At 49.4% G+C, this 14,334-nt stretch overlaps 1 protein-coding gene across 2 annotated transcripts in view; it reads left to right on the top strand.

Moving 5' to 3' along the window:
• Positions 1-14,334, top strand: part of B4GALT1 (beta-1,4-galactosyltransferase 1) — a 57,626-nt gene that overhangs the window by 30,131 nt on the left and 13,161 nt on the right. The window contains exons 2-3 of one of the 2 annotated variants that reach the window (XM_030817585.1): positions 2,601-2,836; positions 9,029-9,984. In XM_030817585.1, the coding sequence (XP_030673445.1) occupies positions 2,601-2,836; positions 9,029-9,628 (836 nt within the window). In that variant the 3' untranslated portion in view covers positions 9,629-9,984. Of the gene's footprint in view, positions 1-2,600; positions 2,837-9,028; positions 9,985-14,334 lie in introns of those variants that run through there. The other variant, XM_030817586.1, reaches the window with a different exon arrangement.

Consider the following 14,334-nt stretch of genomic DNA (forward strand, 5'->3'; position numbering starts at 1 on the left):
AGGTGGGGTGGGGGCTGCAGATGTTGTGGGGGCCCTCTGAAGTGAAAAGAGCCCTGTGACAGATCTTTTCTTCATGTTTTTCACAAGTTCACTGTGCAGCAGGGCCCCCCAGGGGGCTTTGCCCAGGGTTGGGTGTTGGGCATCCCAGGCCTGGCCGACCTTGTGGGGAAGGGTGTGAATGGTGGGAATCCCCGAGGGCCCTCTTTGCCCGAAAGCCCTAAGGCTTGACATCAGATACCCATCAGGTGGCCCATCGGAGCCCTGCTACCCAGCTTGCCCAGTGAGAATCATCTCGGCTCCTTGTTAGGTAGCCATTTAGGTCCTTCCCAAAATCCGCAGACTCTCTTAAGGGAAGGGCCCGAGATTCTGTATCTGTACTAACTTCCTCAAGCAATTCTGGTGATAGGTTTGGGAAAAACTTGTCCGGGGTGACCACTGACTGAGTCCTGGTCTTCTCCGAAGAGCACAGTGCCTGCTCACTTTAGGGCACCCTGGGAGGTGGGAGCTGGCTCAGCAGGCAGTCTTACAAGGGACTGAGCTTCAAGGCCTTTGTCCCTCCAGGAGGGAGGTGCATGACCAGAGAGGGAGCAGGGCTTCAGAGAGGCAGCCCTGAGGATCTTCTTCCCTGCCCCAGAGGGTCTGCTGTCTGAGCTCTGTGATAGCACAGAGAGTAAAAGGACCAAGTTTGATTGAGGCCTATCTCTCAGTGTAAAAGTTTGCTGGTTAGAGGAGAGTGGGAAGAGCATTTCTGGCAAAGAGAAAAGTGTGGACAGGCATGGCTTAAGGGATGGGGAGGGAGACAGACAGAGCTGAGATTGAAGGGCCTATTGCTCAGCTGTGGGCCTTGGCCTTCCCTTGTGCAGGGCCACACAGCCTTAGAGCCACTGGAGGTTTTAGTGAGAAAGTAATATGGTCGGGGCTGTATCTCAGAAGAAAACGAACTAATGGGAACAGGTCCTGTGATGGTGGACCTGGGTCAGCTACGGAGGGAGGGAAGGTGTGAGATGTGTCCTGGGGAAGGGGATGGAAGAGGCAGCTATCTGGTGAGAGGAACCAGGCCCACAGCTTTTTTTCTCAGGCTGTTCAATTCAGAAGGGCGAGTAATTCCGGGAGTAGGGGGTGCTTGGAGAGCCACGCATTATTGATAAACAGGGCAGGCTGAAGCCTGCTCACTGGCCCTGGGTGGGTTCTCACCAGCATGTTTCAGATTTTGATCTGTGCTTATGGTTGGTGTTCCTACCTGTTCTCTAGGTTCCTTCCTTTGTTCTTGTGGCGCATTTGCTTCACAGGTGAAGCTGGTTACACTAGAGTAACAGTTCCCAAAGTGTGTTCCCTGGAAAAGTGGTTCTGTAGCCAAATAAGCTTGGGAAATGGTGGGTTAAATATAACGAAGGGGGTTTTTCGACTGCACAACTTCTCAGAGCCTTTGGTGTGTGTCGTGACTTTGCAGAAGCAGGATTTAATATGCAGCATTCCCGTTCTTATTTGACCACGAGGCATGTTTTTCCATTAAGCATCTTGCTGGGTCTGATGTTTTCTGGAACCCGTTTTGAGGCAGTCTGGTCTGCAGAGAGTATGGGGAGCCTGGGTTCAAGTCTTGGCTCTTGACTCTCAGCAGAGTCTTGATTCCCTGTGTTGCCTGGACTGCACCACGTATACCACATACCCAGTCTGTGACCTTTTCCTCATCCCTCTTCCCACCTACCGTTACCTCACAATCCACAATCTGCACCTCATCCATTTTTCTTCTGAGGCAAGCACTGTCTTACCAACTTACTTCTCTCATCTGCATCCATGTTCTTCTAGGCCAGAAACTTGGGAGTCATCCCTCCCTCTGTTACTTCTTCTTCCTCTTTTTTACTTTATCCCCTCTGTTACTAAGCATTCTTCTGTGTTTCCAGCTATTTCTTTTATTTTCCCTCAGTCTCTTTTGGGGTTTCTTTGCCTCCATCCCTCCCAGACCTTGGTTCACCTTCCATTGAGTCCCTTCCTGGGACATGGTCAGTCATGCCACTCCTGCTACCTTCCACTTCGAAGCTAACTCCCTCCACACTGACGTCCCCAACGTGCATGTGCACACATGTGCGCGCGCGCGCACACACACACACACACACACACACACATATATATACACACACACATCCTTCCCCAGTTAGGCTAGAATCAGAGAGATAATGTCAGCCATTTGTCCAAGGCCACGCAGCTGGGAGGTGGCAGAGCTAAGTCTCAACCTCAGGGGTTTCGAGAAATTGCCTTCTCATCCATGATCACTGATTTCTACAACAGCCTATCAGGAAGTCTGGGTAGAAATTATTTCCATTTTACAGTGGAGTCTGAGCGGGGAGGGTCCTGGGCAGGCGAGTGCTTCACAGAGTGACCAACCATCTAGGTTTGTCCCACACTGAAGGGGGTTTCTGGGGATGGTTGGTTGCCCTAATGCTGGATGTGGTGCCTGATGCTGGGCAGGAGGGCCCTCTCTGTGGCCATGTTGCCTACCAGGAGGAGACATTTCCTCTGCAGCTGCAGCCTGGCCATCTGATGCAGCCTGTGGAGTGCGAGTCCTGTGGCCTGCTAACTTCTCCCTCCCTCCACCTCTCTAGTGGGCCCCATGCTGATTGAGTTTAACATGCCTGTGGACCTGGAGCTCGTGGCGAAGCAGAACCCAAATGTGAAGATGGGCGGCCGCTACGCCCCCAGGGACTGCGTCTCTCCTCACAAGGTGGCCATCATCATTCCATTCCGCAACCGGCAGGAGCACCTCAAGTACTGGCTATATTATTTGCACCCAGTCCTGCAGCGCCAGCAGCTGGACTATGGCATCTATGTTATCAACCAGGTGAGGCCTGGGAAGGTGGAATGAGAGAGGGTGTGTGTGCGTGCAGATGTGTATCAGATGTGTGTGAAATGAGGGCAGGGGAAAGGGAGTGATTTCACAGACATCTGGCACTTACAGCGAGGAGCCAGCGCCCCAGCCACCACCAGTGCAGATGAGCTAAACGCCAAACAGTGTGCTTGCCTATTGCTGTCAACTCTATAGCCAAGGGAAATGCTGGAGTGTTTTCATTGTTCTGTTTTTGTTTTCTGGAAGTAGCCTTCCAGCAAAATTGGGAAAAAAGACAACCCTAATTATTCCAAAGTACACACTGATTATTCCCTGGCTTTGTGTAGCTGTGTATTTTCCTTTTAAAAATAAAACCACCATTTAGATGTCAGACTTTTAGGTAACTTCAAAGTTTATCCAGTCAGAGTGTGTCTCCTGGGGCACCTGGAGACAGTGCCCTTAGTTCAGGTCGCATGCCTGCATGCCAGCCCCTGGTGAAATATCTGGAGAAGTCTGATTCGTGGGCCATCTGAGAGTTATGTGGACTGGGCCGAGTCTGAGAAAAAGTTTCTCACTGCTCATCTGATCCATATGTGTTGGGCTTTAGCCCTGCTTAGGAAAGTAATGCTAAGGATAGGTCAACTTTCATCACCATGGCATGGAGAATCAGATTGATCTAAGAGGCATCTTTATTGAAATAAATTTTTCAGTTTATTTGAGGAGCATTATTTTCCCAAGAGTATAACTTTGATATTTCAAGATTACCCCTAACACTTAAATTCATGTCTTTAGACTGTAACCTCCTAGGTGCAATGACACATCTAACTTATCTAGGCACCCAATTTCATTGAAATTCATTTGAAGAGTCTGAGTACACCCATTTCTACAAGGCCCAATGTCCATTTCATTTCGAGATAAACTCTGCTTTAGGTAGGAGGATTGTTGGCAGTTTACGGCTTCCATCAAAGTCAAGGGACTCTGTGCACCTTCCCTGGGACCCCAGGGGAAGCACTTGAGGACTGCTGTGGCATTGTGCTGCATCACTTGCTGCAGGGAGATTCTGAAGAAGTGTAAGGTCTCAGTCCTGCCCTGTCCCGAAGCCTCCAACCCACTTCTGGCAAGTGGGACCCTCCCAGGGAACAATTTGTTAACAGACCCAAATATCCGGTGATTGGATGGTGGCTGCCAAATGCTTTGGAAGCTCAGAGGAAGGAGAGAGAGCAATGGCTTGGAAGAAACAGGATATAAACTAGGTTCTAAAGTCTGCAGGGAGATGGGCTTCTCAGCTGGGGCCAGTGAGCAGGGACCTCAAGGCAGAAAGGAGCCTTGCATGTTCCTGGAAATTGAGATGCCCACTGGGGTAAGAAAGCACCAGAAGCCCTGGGGCCAGGTGTCAGAGCTAAGCCTGTGAGGCAGGAGAGAGCAGAACAAGCCCTGTTACAAGGAAACTGAAGCAGGAGAGCAGGTGGTGGGCAAACCCCTTGAGGCTGTTTGAATTCTTTGGCCAAGTGAGGTACAGACCTGGGCCCTATGAACACCTGCAGGCAAGACAGCCATGCAGTTGTGGGTCACCTTGGAAGAATATTGGAGAATGCAAGAGAGAACAGGTAAATGTCTTGCAAAGTGCAGGTCACTTTAACCCAACAAGTATTCGTTTAAGAAAAGCTCTGTGATTGAGAAACATTTGTCTGATGCCAGTTAACACATACCAATGATGGCAAGATTCAGGAGCCTGTTATTAAAGCAGTGGCAGCGAGCACCTGGAAGAGGCGGCCACCATCACCAGGAGCCAGCAGGGATGACTAATAACAAGCCGTGCCAGCTGCATCTCGTTTCTCTCTTGACAGTTGCTATGCCAGTAGATGAGGGATGTACTGTGGATACAATGCTGTCATATCTTATTCAGCAGGGCATCTGACAGCATCCCACAAATCTGCCTGAGTAGAAGACAGGCAGCTGTGGTCTGGGTGCCATATAGGTAGATTAAAATATATATTTGGGCCTAGGCGCAGTGGCTCATGCCTGTAATCCCAGCACTTTGGGAGGCCAAGGCAGGCGGATCACTTGAAGTCAGGAGTTCAATACCAGCCTGGCCAACATGGCGAAACCCCGTCTCTACTAAAAATACAAAAATTAGCTGGACATAGTGGTGGGCGGCTGTAATCCCAGCTACTCAGGAGGCTGAGGCAGGAGAATCTCTTGAACCCAGGAGGCAGAGGTTGCAGTGAGCCGAGATCATGCCACTGCACTCCAGCCTGGGCAACAGAGTGAGACTCCGTCTCAAAAAAATAAAATAAATAAATAAATAAAATATATACTTGGGTAAAGAGTGTAAAAGAGAGTTAGTGATGATGCTGAATTTTTGAACTGAGGTGGCTCTTTTCAAGGAAGACTGGAGGGTGGGATGCTACATATAGATATGTTGCAGTTTAGGTGAATGTGAGACTTCCCTGTTTTGAAGTCAAATATTGGACCAGTAAAATCTAGCCACCAGCTTAAATTCCTATGATACAATTTACACACTCCCCAGGCTCAACACAGTAGATTTCTGAATGTCCTCTGCCAGCTACATGCTCCTGCCCACCTGAATCCAAGTAGACAGAACAACTAACCAAGCCAGCTCAGACCGGTGGCACAGCTGTGCTGGCTAACACTGGGCACCACCTAAGAGAGTGCTCCTCTAAAAGTGTGCTTCCCCAAATGGAGCCAAATACGCTTGAGGAATGCTGGGTTGAACCACGTAAAGCAGGTCTCATTCCTGCAGAGCCTTTGATACCCCAGTGTACATTGTAACCCCAGAAGTGTTTCCTGAGCTTGCCTGATGAGAGAACTTTTCCAAGAACCGTCTCAAGTGATAAGTGTTTTGTAAGTCACACTTTGGGGAAAGCGGGCCTAAGTTAGCGTCTCCTCCCAACTGCCTCCGTGCTTTCCCTGGAACACTAGGAACTGCCCATCTTCCCTCCCTCCCTCCTCTTCCCACTTCACAACTTAGCATCAGGAATACTTTAGTTTTGGTTTTTCAAACATATATACCTCCTTTTTTCTTATCTTGTCAACATCATCTTTTTTTTCTTTGCTTTTCCTCATACCTTTTTTTCTCTTCATCCTTTCCTTCTCCTCCAAGGGTTAACTTTCCACCTTAGGAGAATCTTTTCCTCTTTTTCTCCCACTTCCCCAGCTACTCTCTTATCATCTGCTCCAATCTCACCCTAATTGATCTTTTTGGGAAAATATGGTCAGAGTCCAGATAACTAAGTTGAGAAATGCTTAAACTCTGCCATATCTTTCCAGTAAAGAATATTACCTAATAAATAATAAAATGGTAATGGGAAACCTGAATCCTGAAAAAAAAGAGGCAAAAGGAGAAGCATTTGGAGCACATCCTTCTACAAATTAGGAACTGCCTGCGTTATCTGTTTTATGGTTATATTCTAGAAGAAGAAGAAAGGGATTTTGTAGCACCTGGTTTTGACCTTTCTGCACTGTTTGTTGAGCAAATAAACCTTATGGGCTGTTAGCCCTCTTTATAGCCTCTCAGCTTCTCCCTGGCCCAGACACCCTGCTGTCATTTTGACTCTTCATTCACACACACACATACACATGCACACACACACATATACCATTTAAGATTAGACAGAAATAATGCTCAAAATAGGAGTGGCTTCTGAGACATTTAGTCCAAGGGTTCCCAAACAGGCTTTTCAGTATCAGATTTCTTTCTGCCCCATTGAAATGCTACACAACCTTCTGCTTATAGCAGGTCACAAGGGTTTCATTCTACTTGAAGTAGGGGCCGTGTCCCATTTCCACTTTCTTAGCTTCCCATTCAGTCTCTGCTAGGATTTGCCTAGACCCCTGAGGCCAGACAGTGTAGAAACTTCTGCTCCATGTCACAGGTGAGGAAACAGGCTCCGAGAGGGACAGGCTCCGAAAGTCACATAGACAACAGCAGGGCTGCGGCTCAAACCCCAGCGTCTGACTCCAGGTTTAGTGCCTTTTCAGGGCATCAGTGATGCTCCTCACAGCCAGGGTGCCCCCAGTGTTGCTCACAGTCTAGTACCCAGGGCTGAGAGTGTGCTGTGTGCTCAGACTGCCTGGGTTCCGTCCTGGCACTGCCACTTTCCAGTCAGTGACCTCAGGCAGGTTACTTAAGCTCTGCAGGCCTCAGTTTCCTCCTTGGTGGGGAGGGCTGTGAGGCGTCCTTCTCATGGTAAACCTTCAGTAAATGCCAGCCGTTACTGGGATGGTCCACTCCTGCCTCTGCACTCTCCATTCATCCTGCCTGTTTCCTCTGCCTGCTTCCTCTGCCTGCTTCTGTGGTGGTGAATTCTTCATGGCTCCCACCGCCTCCTGCTGCACCCCCACTCAGGGCCCGCATCAGGACCCTTCCTCTTATTGGTTTGTACTCCTTGGAGTCAGAGGGTAATGGATAGTGGAGTGAGCCAGGTGGCAGAATCTCAGAGGCCATCCCGGGCCTGTAAGCCTCTTCAGAGTAGGGCCACGTATCAAGCTGCACACACAGGAGTGAACTTTCACAAGTTGTTATGACTCATACTCTGTCTATAGTAAGCTGTTAACCACTCCCATTTGGCTTATGCCTCTGTAATTACTGTACTAACTTATATCTTAAAATAAGGATATTGAAGGAATGAGCCGGGAGAGGCTTTCCTGGTTGAGATATAGAAGAACAAGAGTTGCTCTTTTTCCTTAAGGTCTCTCCTCCCACCCCTGACCTTAGCTCACCAGCATGGGAGAATACTATTTGGCTCCTTGTACTCTGAGACGTGGATGCCAAGATGTAGCATTCCCACTTCAACGGCAGCAAGAAAAGAAGCAGCAGAAGGAGAAGATATCATAGCAAACAGGGATGCGTGCTGTATTTCCTAATACTCGAACCCGGAAACGAGACTTCACTCAAGGTGAAGGGAGGGCAGGTCACCACCTGGTAGCACTAGCCCTAAATTAAGGAATGCAGAATGTTTGTGGGATTGCCCGTCATAAAAATTACGAAATGAGTAAGGAATGCAGGCACAGCTGGCCAGGTGGGTTTGTCACAACCATGGCAGCTCTTTGCCCCACAGCCAATACACAGAACTGGTCTCTCCAATTCCGATTGCATATCTTCTGGCACCTCTGTTCCTCTCCCTCAGCTGCCCAGGATTTTTCTGGTTCTGACCATGTTACTTCCTCTTTAAAACCTGTTAACATTTCACGACTGCCCACAGGCAAGGGTCTAAATGGTCGGAAGGCCCAAGCTTAGCATCTGAGACCCTGAGCTACCTCCAGCCACTTCCTCCTCCTCTCTACTTCACTGGACTCCCCATCTCCACCCAGACACCTCTGTTCTCCCCTCTGTGTGCCTTTGCTTATGCTGTCCCCTCTGTTCCTAGTGTGTCTCTGGCCATCTTTTAAGCTTCCCTCCCCAACCTCATTAGTTCTGTGGAGCCCCTGGAATAGAGCTGACTTCTCCCTCCCTGCAGCTCTCAGGCTGCTCAGAACTTTCTGGAAAGGGATGATTATCTGAGTTCCAGCCTCACCCCAGCCCCCGGACTCCCAGTCCCTCATGTCTGCCTCCGTTCTTTCTCTCTGACCACACAGCTGGTGCATAGTCAGTACAGATGCAGTCAGTGAGTGGAGCACGGGGCTTCTCTCCGGGATTCCTGCCCCTTTGTTTATCCCTAGTCTCAGGACTCCCTACTCCTGGTCTTCTGCCTAGATCTGTGCCTCTTGGAAGTGAAGCCTCCGTTCTCAGTGGGGCCAGGTCATGACCCTTGGGAACTTACAGGACCCCTCCCTTAGGCCTCTCCCCGAAGCTTCCGGCTCAATGCTGACCAGAGCACAGGCTGCCTGTGACAGTCCTTGGGGTGACCTCCCTTATCAGGTAAAAATGCAGAAAACCTATTAATACCTTAGCCTTGTGATTGTTAATGGTCACAAAACTCTTTTAGGGTCCTTTGGACTCAGCACCTTTATGGTCTCACTTTGAATTTTGACCCTCCCACCTCCCCCCCACCCCGCAGAGTGAGGCAAATGGTCTTCTGATTGTTCCTGCGGAGGGAAGCCTCCAAAGGTAAGCACATGATGGCCGGGAAGCAGAGCTGGAGCCTGCCTGAAAGGCTGTGGAGAAATGGAGGGAGGGATGCCCTGAGGACTCTGTCTGGCTTTGAAGTTTTCTCCTGTTTCCTTTTCTTCTGTGCACTGTTTTAGGATGATGGGGTGATAGTTCCAGGCTGGTTGAGGATGGATTTGGAGACAGTCCTTTGTACCCTCAGTGAGCAAGAGCATCTGAGCATCTGTCACCCTACCTCAGCAGTTGTCTCTGTTACTGGTCCAAGCAGCTGGTTCCTACACAAGGTCAAGATCAACTGGGGAGAAGCAGACTCCTGGGCCTATCCCATTAGTGAGGACAGCTGCCTGGGCTTATGGCCCCATTGGTTTGGTTTCTGTCTTGATCATCTCTACCATCCCCCCATCCCTGCCTTCCATTTTCTACCTCAGCTGTCAGTGCGCAGATTGATGTGTGTGAGAACGGAGCTCGGGAGGACTGGGGTAGGGCTGGTCCTGTCCTGTAGCCTCCCCTTCCTTCGGGCACTCGGACCCTTTGGAGCCTGCCGGGGTGGGGAGTGGGAGTGGGAAGGCCAGGGAGGGTCTCTGCGCCATCACCGTTTGAGTGTTGCCCCTTTGCTGTGTGCCCCACCTAGTCTGTGTGTCTCTCTGTTCTCCTGGGGACTCGATTTGCTGGTGAATTGCTTCCATGGACATTGTTCTGGGAAACGCCATTTTTTCTGCTCACTCATGACTCTGTGACAAGGAATGACAGCTTATTAGGAATTTGTTTTTGCATTGGAACAGTGGTCATCAGAATGGGACCCTTTTCCCTTGCAGCTTTGACATTTGCCTCTCTTTTCCTTACCTCTCTCCCTTGCATCCACCCTTTTCTCTTTTTCTTCTTTTTTGTTTTCCTTCTAGCAGAGGCCTTTTGCCTTTACTTGTTAATCCTGTTTGTAGCAGAGCAATTGGAAGGAGGAGTTCCTCTCTGATCTGCTTCTTATTCTCCACCTACCTTCTCTTCTGTACTCTCCGCCTCCTAGAGAGAGAGAGAGAGAGAGAGGAATGCCGACCTAACTACCGCTGCCACTGCTGCTGCCACCACCGCTGCCACCACCTCCCTGGTAATGTTCACATGTCCTCAAATCAACCCAGAGCCAGGGCCCTGCTGGTCAGGGGGAGGCTATGTAAATAATCCCATGAGTGTGCCATCCTCAGGCCCTGGGGTCTCCTAGGCAAGACCAGGGCCTCTGTGGGCTCTCAGAAATGCTGAGGTTGCTGGAAGCCAGCCCGTCGTACAGGGTCTGAGAGTTTAACTTCTTTTAAATTAAACCACAGTTGAGCTCATGCTGTGTGTGTATAAACTTTTGTATCCTGCTTTTTCCTTAAATTCTTTATCATCAGCATCTAACCATGTTATTTCATAGTCTGCATCATCATCACTTTCCATACCTTCATAGTAGTTGATCGTAGAATTCCATCATGATTAACTTGTCTTTTCTCTCTTAGAAGTCCTTTAGATAATGTCCAATTTTCCATGAGTGTAAATAATACCATAATGAACATCTTGGAGTCTGAAGTTTATTCTATGTTGGTTTGTTCCACATTTAGGATCATTTTCCCAGGCTAGATTTTCAGATGTGGGATTATGGGTTCAGATATGGTTTACACATTTTTATAGTTCTTAATACAGATGGCCAAATTGCTTTCTGAAAGAGAAGCTTTTCTTAAGTATTTTTCTCCAACTTGTATCTTAAACATCCTGAACGTGCTTAGCACCACTGTCTTGAGGTATCTGTGGAAAGCCACGTCTCCACTTTTCAGTGTGTTGGGCCCTGGGAGAGGCAGGCATCCTGTGCTGGCTCCTTGGAGCTGGATTTAAAATTGTCTCCTCTGGCTGGGCGTGGTGGCTCACACCTGTAATCCCAGTACTTTGGGAGGCTGAGGTGGGCGGATCACTAGGTCAGCAGATCGAGACCATCCTGGCTAACACAGTGAAACCCCGTCTCTACTAAAAATACAAAAAGCTAGCTGGGTGTGGTGGCGGGCACTTGAAAAGTCCCAGCTACTCGGGAGGCTGAGGCAGGAGAATGGCATGAACCTGGGAGGCGGAGCTTGCAGTGAGCTGAGATCGCGCCACTGCACTCCAGCCTGGGTGACAGAGCGAGACTCCGTTTTAAAAACAAAACAAAACAAAACAAAAAAACAGAAAAAACAAAACTGTCTCTTCTGTGCTCACTTCACCCAGAATCCCTGTTGGGCTCTTCAAGGAGCTTAGTTCTCTCTGAAAGCAACTTTATAGCCTCAGTCCAGTCTGTGTTCCTGTGTGGCAGGGGTCAAGGGTATGCTCACTCTTGAGAGTGGTGACTTTGGTTGACCAAGAACCACTCCCATAGCCTGGTCCCTAACCCTTGAAGGCCCATCTCTCTCACTCACTGGGGTGAAGAGTTTAAATCTCAGATCCAAGTTTTGTTGAGAGCTCTGAGCTACCATATTGTTATGGTTAACAACTAGAGCCCACCTGGGCGTGGTGGCATGTGCTGACAGTCCTAGCTTCTCAAGAGGCTGAGGTGAGAAGATTGCTGGAGCCCAGGAGCTCAAGGCCAGGCTAGGCAACATGGCGAGACCCTGTCTCCCCTGCAAAAAAACAACAACAACAAAAGCAAAACTAGAGCCCGACTGCTGTGAACTCATGGCTGAGTAGATATTATTAGCCCTCCACAAACTCAGCATTTGTATAATCCCAGGCTCTTTCCAGTAATTCTCTGGGGATCACCTCCCAGCCTGTCCACTGTGTTCCAGGATCCACACTTAGGCCTATAGGAATGCCCAGTCAGAGCTGCTGCTGCCGCTGATCTGTTACTGTTTCATGCAACCCACTCGGCCTAGTTCCTTCCTCTTACTGTCTCAGTGGGCACAGAAAAGCATACAGAGGGTGTTTCAGCAAACATTGCCACTGGCTGCAGACCTGCCCCCGGATCTGTCGTGTTGAGAGCTTAGTGCTGCGTTCTTGCATGGTGGGGAGGGGTGTGGCTCTGTGATGAGCCAGGGCATGTGTATGGGAGCAACAGTGTCTCTCTTATCACGTAGAAATTCTGACTCATTGCGGGTCTTGGCTTTGGGTTGATGGTTCCAGCCATGTTGCTGCTGTGTCTTTTGGTGCCGGAGAGGCTGGGCACAGTTGTTCCTTAAGCCATTATGGATAAGGGATGTGTCTGCTGATATACACACATGGACCTGACATCCAAGGAAGCCAGGGTGATTGGACAGAACAGTTCTTCCAGAAACTGTTGGGACTTGGACAAGAGTGGCCCATGGCTTTCTGTAGTTGGTCATCTGTCCCCTGTTGCAATCAGGGGAAGGCCACGCTTGCCTTCCTTAACCACAGTTAGGATTTTCTTGGGGATTAGACCAGATTCTAGCACCTGTCCTGAACCTCTCGCCCCGCCCCTACAAAGGCTGCCTCCAAGTGTAGTGCACATACACAGGAAGCAGGTGAGGCGTGGAAGTGGAAGTGGAGCCCCTGCCTTTAGCCCTTGCGGGAGGCACTGTCTGCTTACCCACAGTTGTTGCCTCATAGGAATCATACAACAGCTTCCTAACTGGTCTCCTTGCCTTCAGTTGGATTGGGGCACAAATCCCTCCTTGACATACAAACCATGGTTTAAGGCTCCCTGTGGCCTAAATAAAGATAAAGCTTAAATATCTTAACAAGCACCTAACCCTTCTCCCCAGCCTCTGTGATTTGGCTCATCGCTGCCTTCATGTTTCATTCTGGCTTCACTCATTCGGAATTTCTTGTAGTTCCTTGACTGGTCTCTTTTCCTTACCGCCTTTACAAACGCTCTCACCATGCATGCTTTCCTCTGCTCCTACAGATGCCTTCTCTCTCAGCACCACCTCCAGGGTCTATGTCTGGTCGATTCTGTCTGCTGTCTCCAGTCCCCGTCCTGTAGCAGTCTCTGCCCAATCATTTGGGGATTTTATATGTTTTCTGGCCTTTCTTTAGGGGGCCTGTCTTCTCCCTCTAAAAGCAGGCAGTTGACCTAGAAGGAAGGGATAACTGTAACTCTTGTCTACCAACATAAGATTAGGCCCACCCTTTAAAAGCTGGGTCTTTGAAAGGGACACCTGCACCCAGCATGCTGGCTTCTCTTCACCAAGCGTGACTTCCTACGCATTTCACAGGCTTCCAGAGGTCCCCCTGACTCTCTTCTGCTGTGAGAAACTCTAATCATGTAAGCCACAGGCTAATTCCCTTGAGCCTTAAATGTTTTTAGTAATTTCCCCTTCATCAGAGAAGCAGGATTTGGGAGGAATTTTGAAGCAAACACTACAGAAGGCAGAGTCTCCAGGTAGCATATCTAAGAGACATTTGGAATGGTCTGAGTGTTCAAGATGGATGGGAAAGCCTCTTTCTGTAATGATAGTAGCCAACATTTGCTGTCAGGCAGTGGGGCCCCATTTTTGAGATGGGGTCTCTGTCACCCAGGCTGGAGTGTGGTGGTGCTGTCATGGCTCACTGCAACCTCAGCCTCCCCGGGCTCGGTCTTCTTAATTCTGAAAAACCCAGCTTTTAAAGGGTGGACCTAATCTTATGTTGGTAGACAATGTTGTCTCATTCAATACAATGCACATGCTCTCCCCATAACACAAAAGAGGAAACTGAGGCATGGAGGTGTGATGTGCCCCAAGTCACATAGCTAATAAGTAAAGAAGCCAGCATTCCTGGGATGAAAAATGCATGTGTCTGTCACCGTGGTGTATTTGGTGCTTGATCGATGTTTACTTGAGCAAATGGAGTGGCAGAAGCACCGGATGAGTGTGCTCAGTGAGGAGGGCAGGAGTGAAGCTGGGCATCTTCCCACCTCTTGTGAGTGGTGGGGCTTGGTGAGCTTGCCAGAGCCTGTCTTTGTTATCAAAGAAGGTGTGTGCCCCGGTGTTACAGCATTTCACCCAAAGAAGCCTAGAAAATGCTTGACTTTTCTGTCATTCTGGGGGAGGACACTTTTCTCCTCCACCATTCTGCTGGCCTGGTGTTCCCACGGCCCCGATAGGTGATAGCACCTGCTAAAGTGCACCATGCCCTTCCGTCTCACTGCATCCCACAGATGAGGCCAGGCTGGGATGAGGGAGAAAGGGAGGGATATATAGTTCAGATTATTTTGGAAAACTGCCTGACCAGTTTTAAGTCTGGGCCGGACACTGGGGCATCTCACCGCGTTGAAAGGGCCGTGGCACCCCCTGCAGTGAAAGGGGCTGGAACCAGCTCTGCTTCTTGGGCTTCTCCTCCAGGGTGCCATTGCTCATGGGCCTTGGCTCTAGAGGTGCTCATTCATGGTTCCAAAATTCCAATTCCTGGGGAGGAAAAATGCTTAGTTCAGTCTCAGTTAGGCCTCTGCTTAGATCAAACAGCCAAGGCCAGTAGGCCCAGTCCTATAGTAGAGACATGGCCTCAAAGAGCC

Source organism: Nomascus leucogenys, chromosome 8 (assembly GCF_006542625.1).
Source record: "Nomascus leucogenys isolate Asia chromosome 8, Asia_NLE_v1, whole genome shotgun sequence".
Lineage (NCBI taxonomy): Eukaryota > Metazoa > Chordata > Mammalia > Primates > Hylobatidae > Nomascus > Nomascus leucogenys.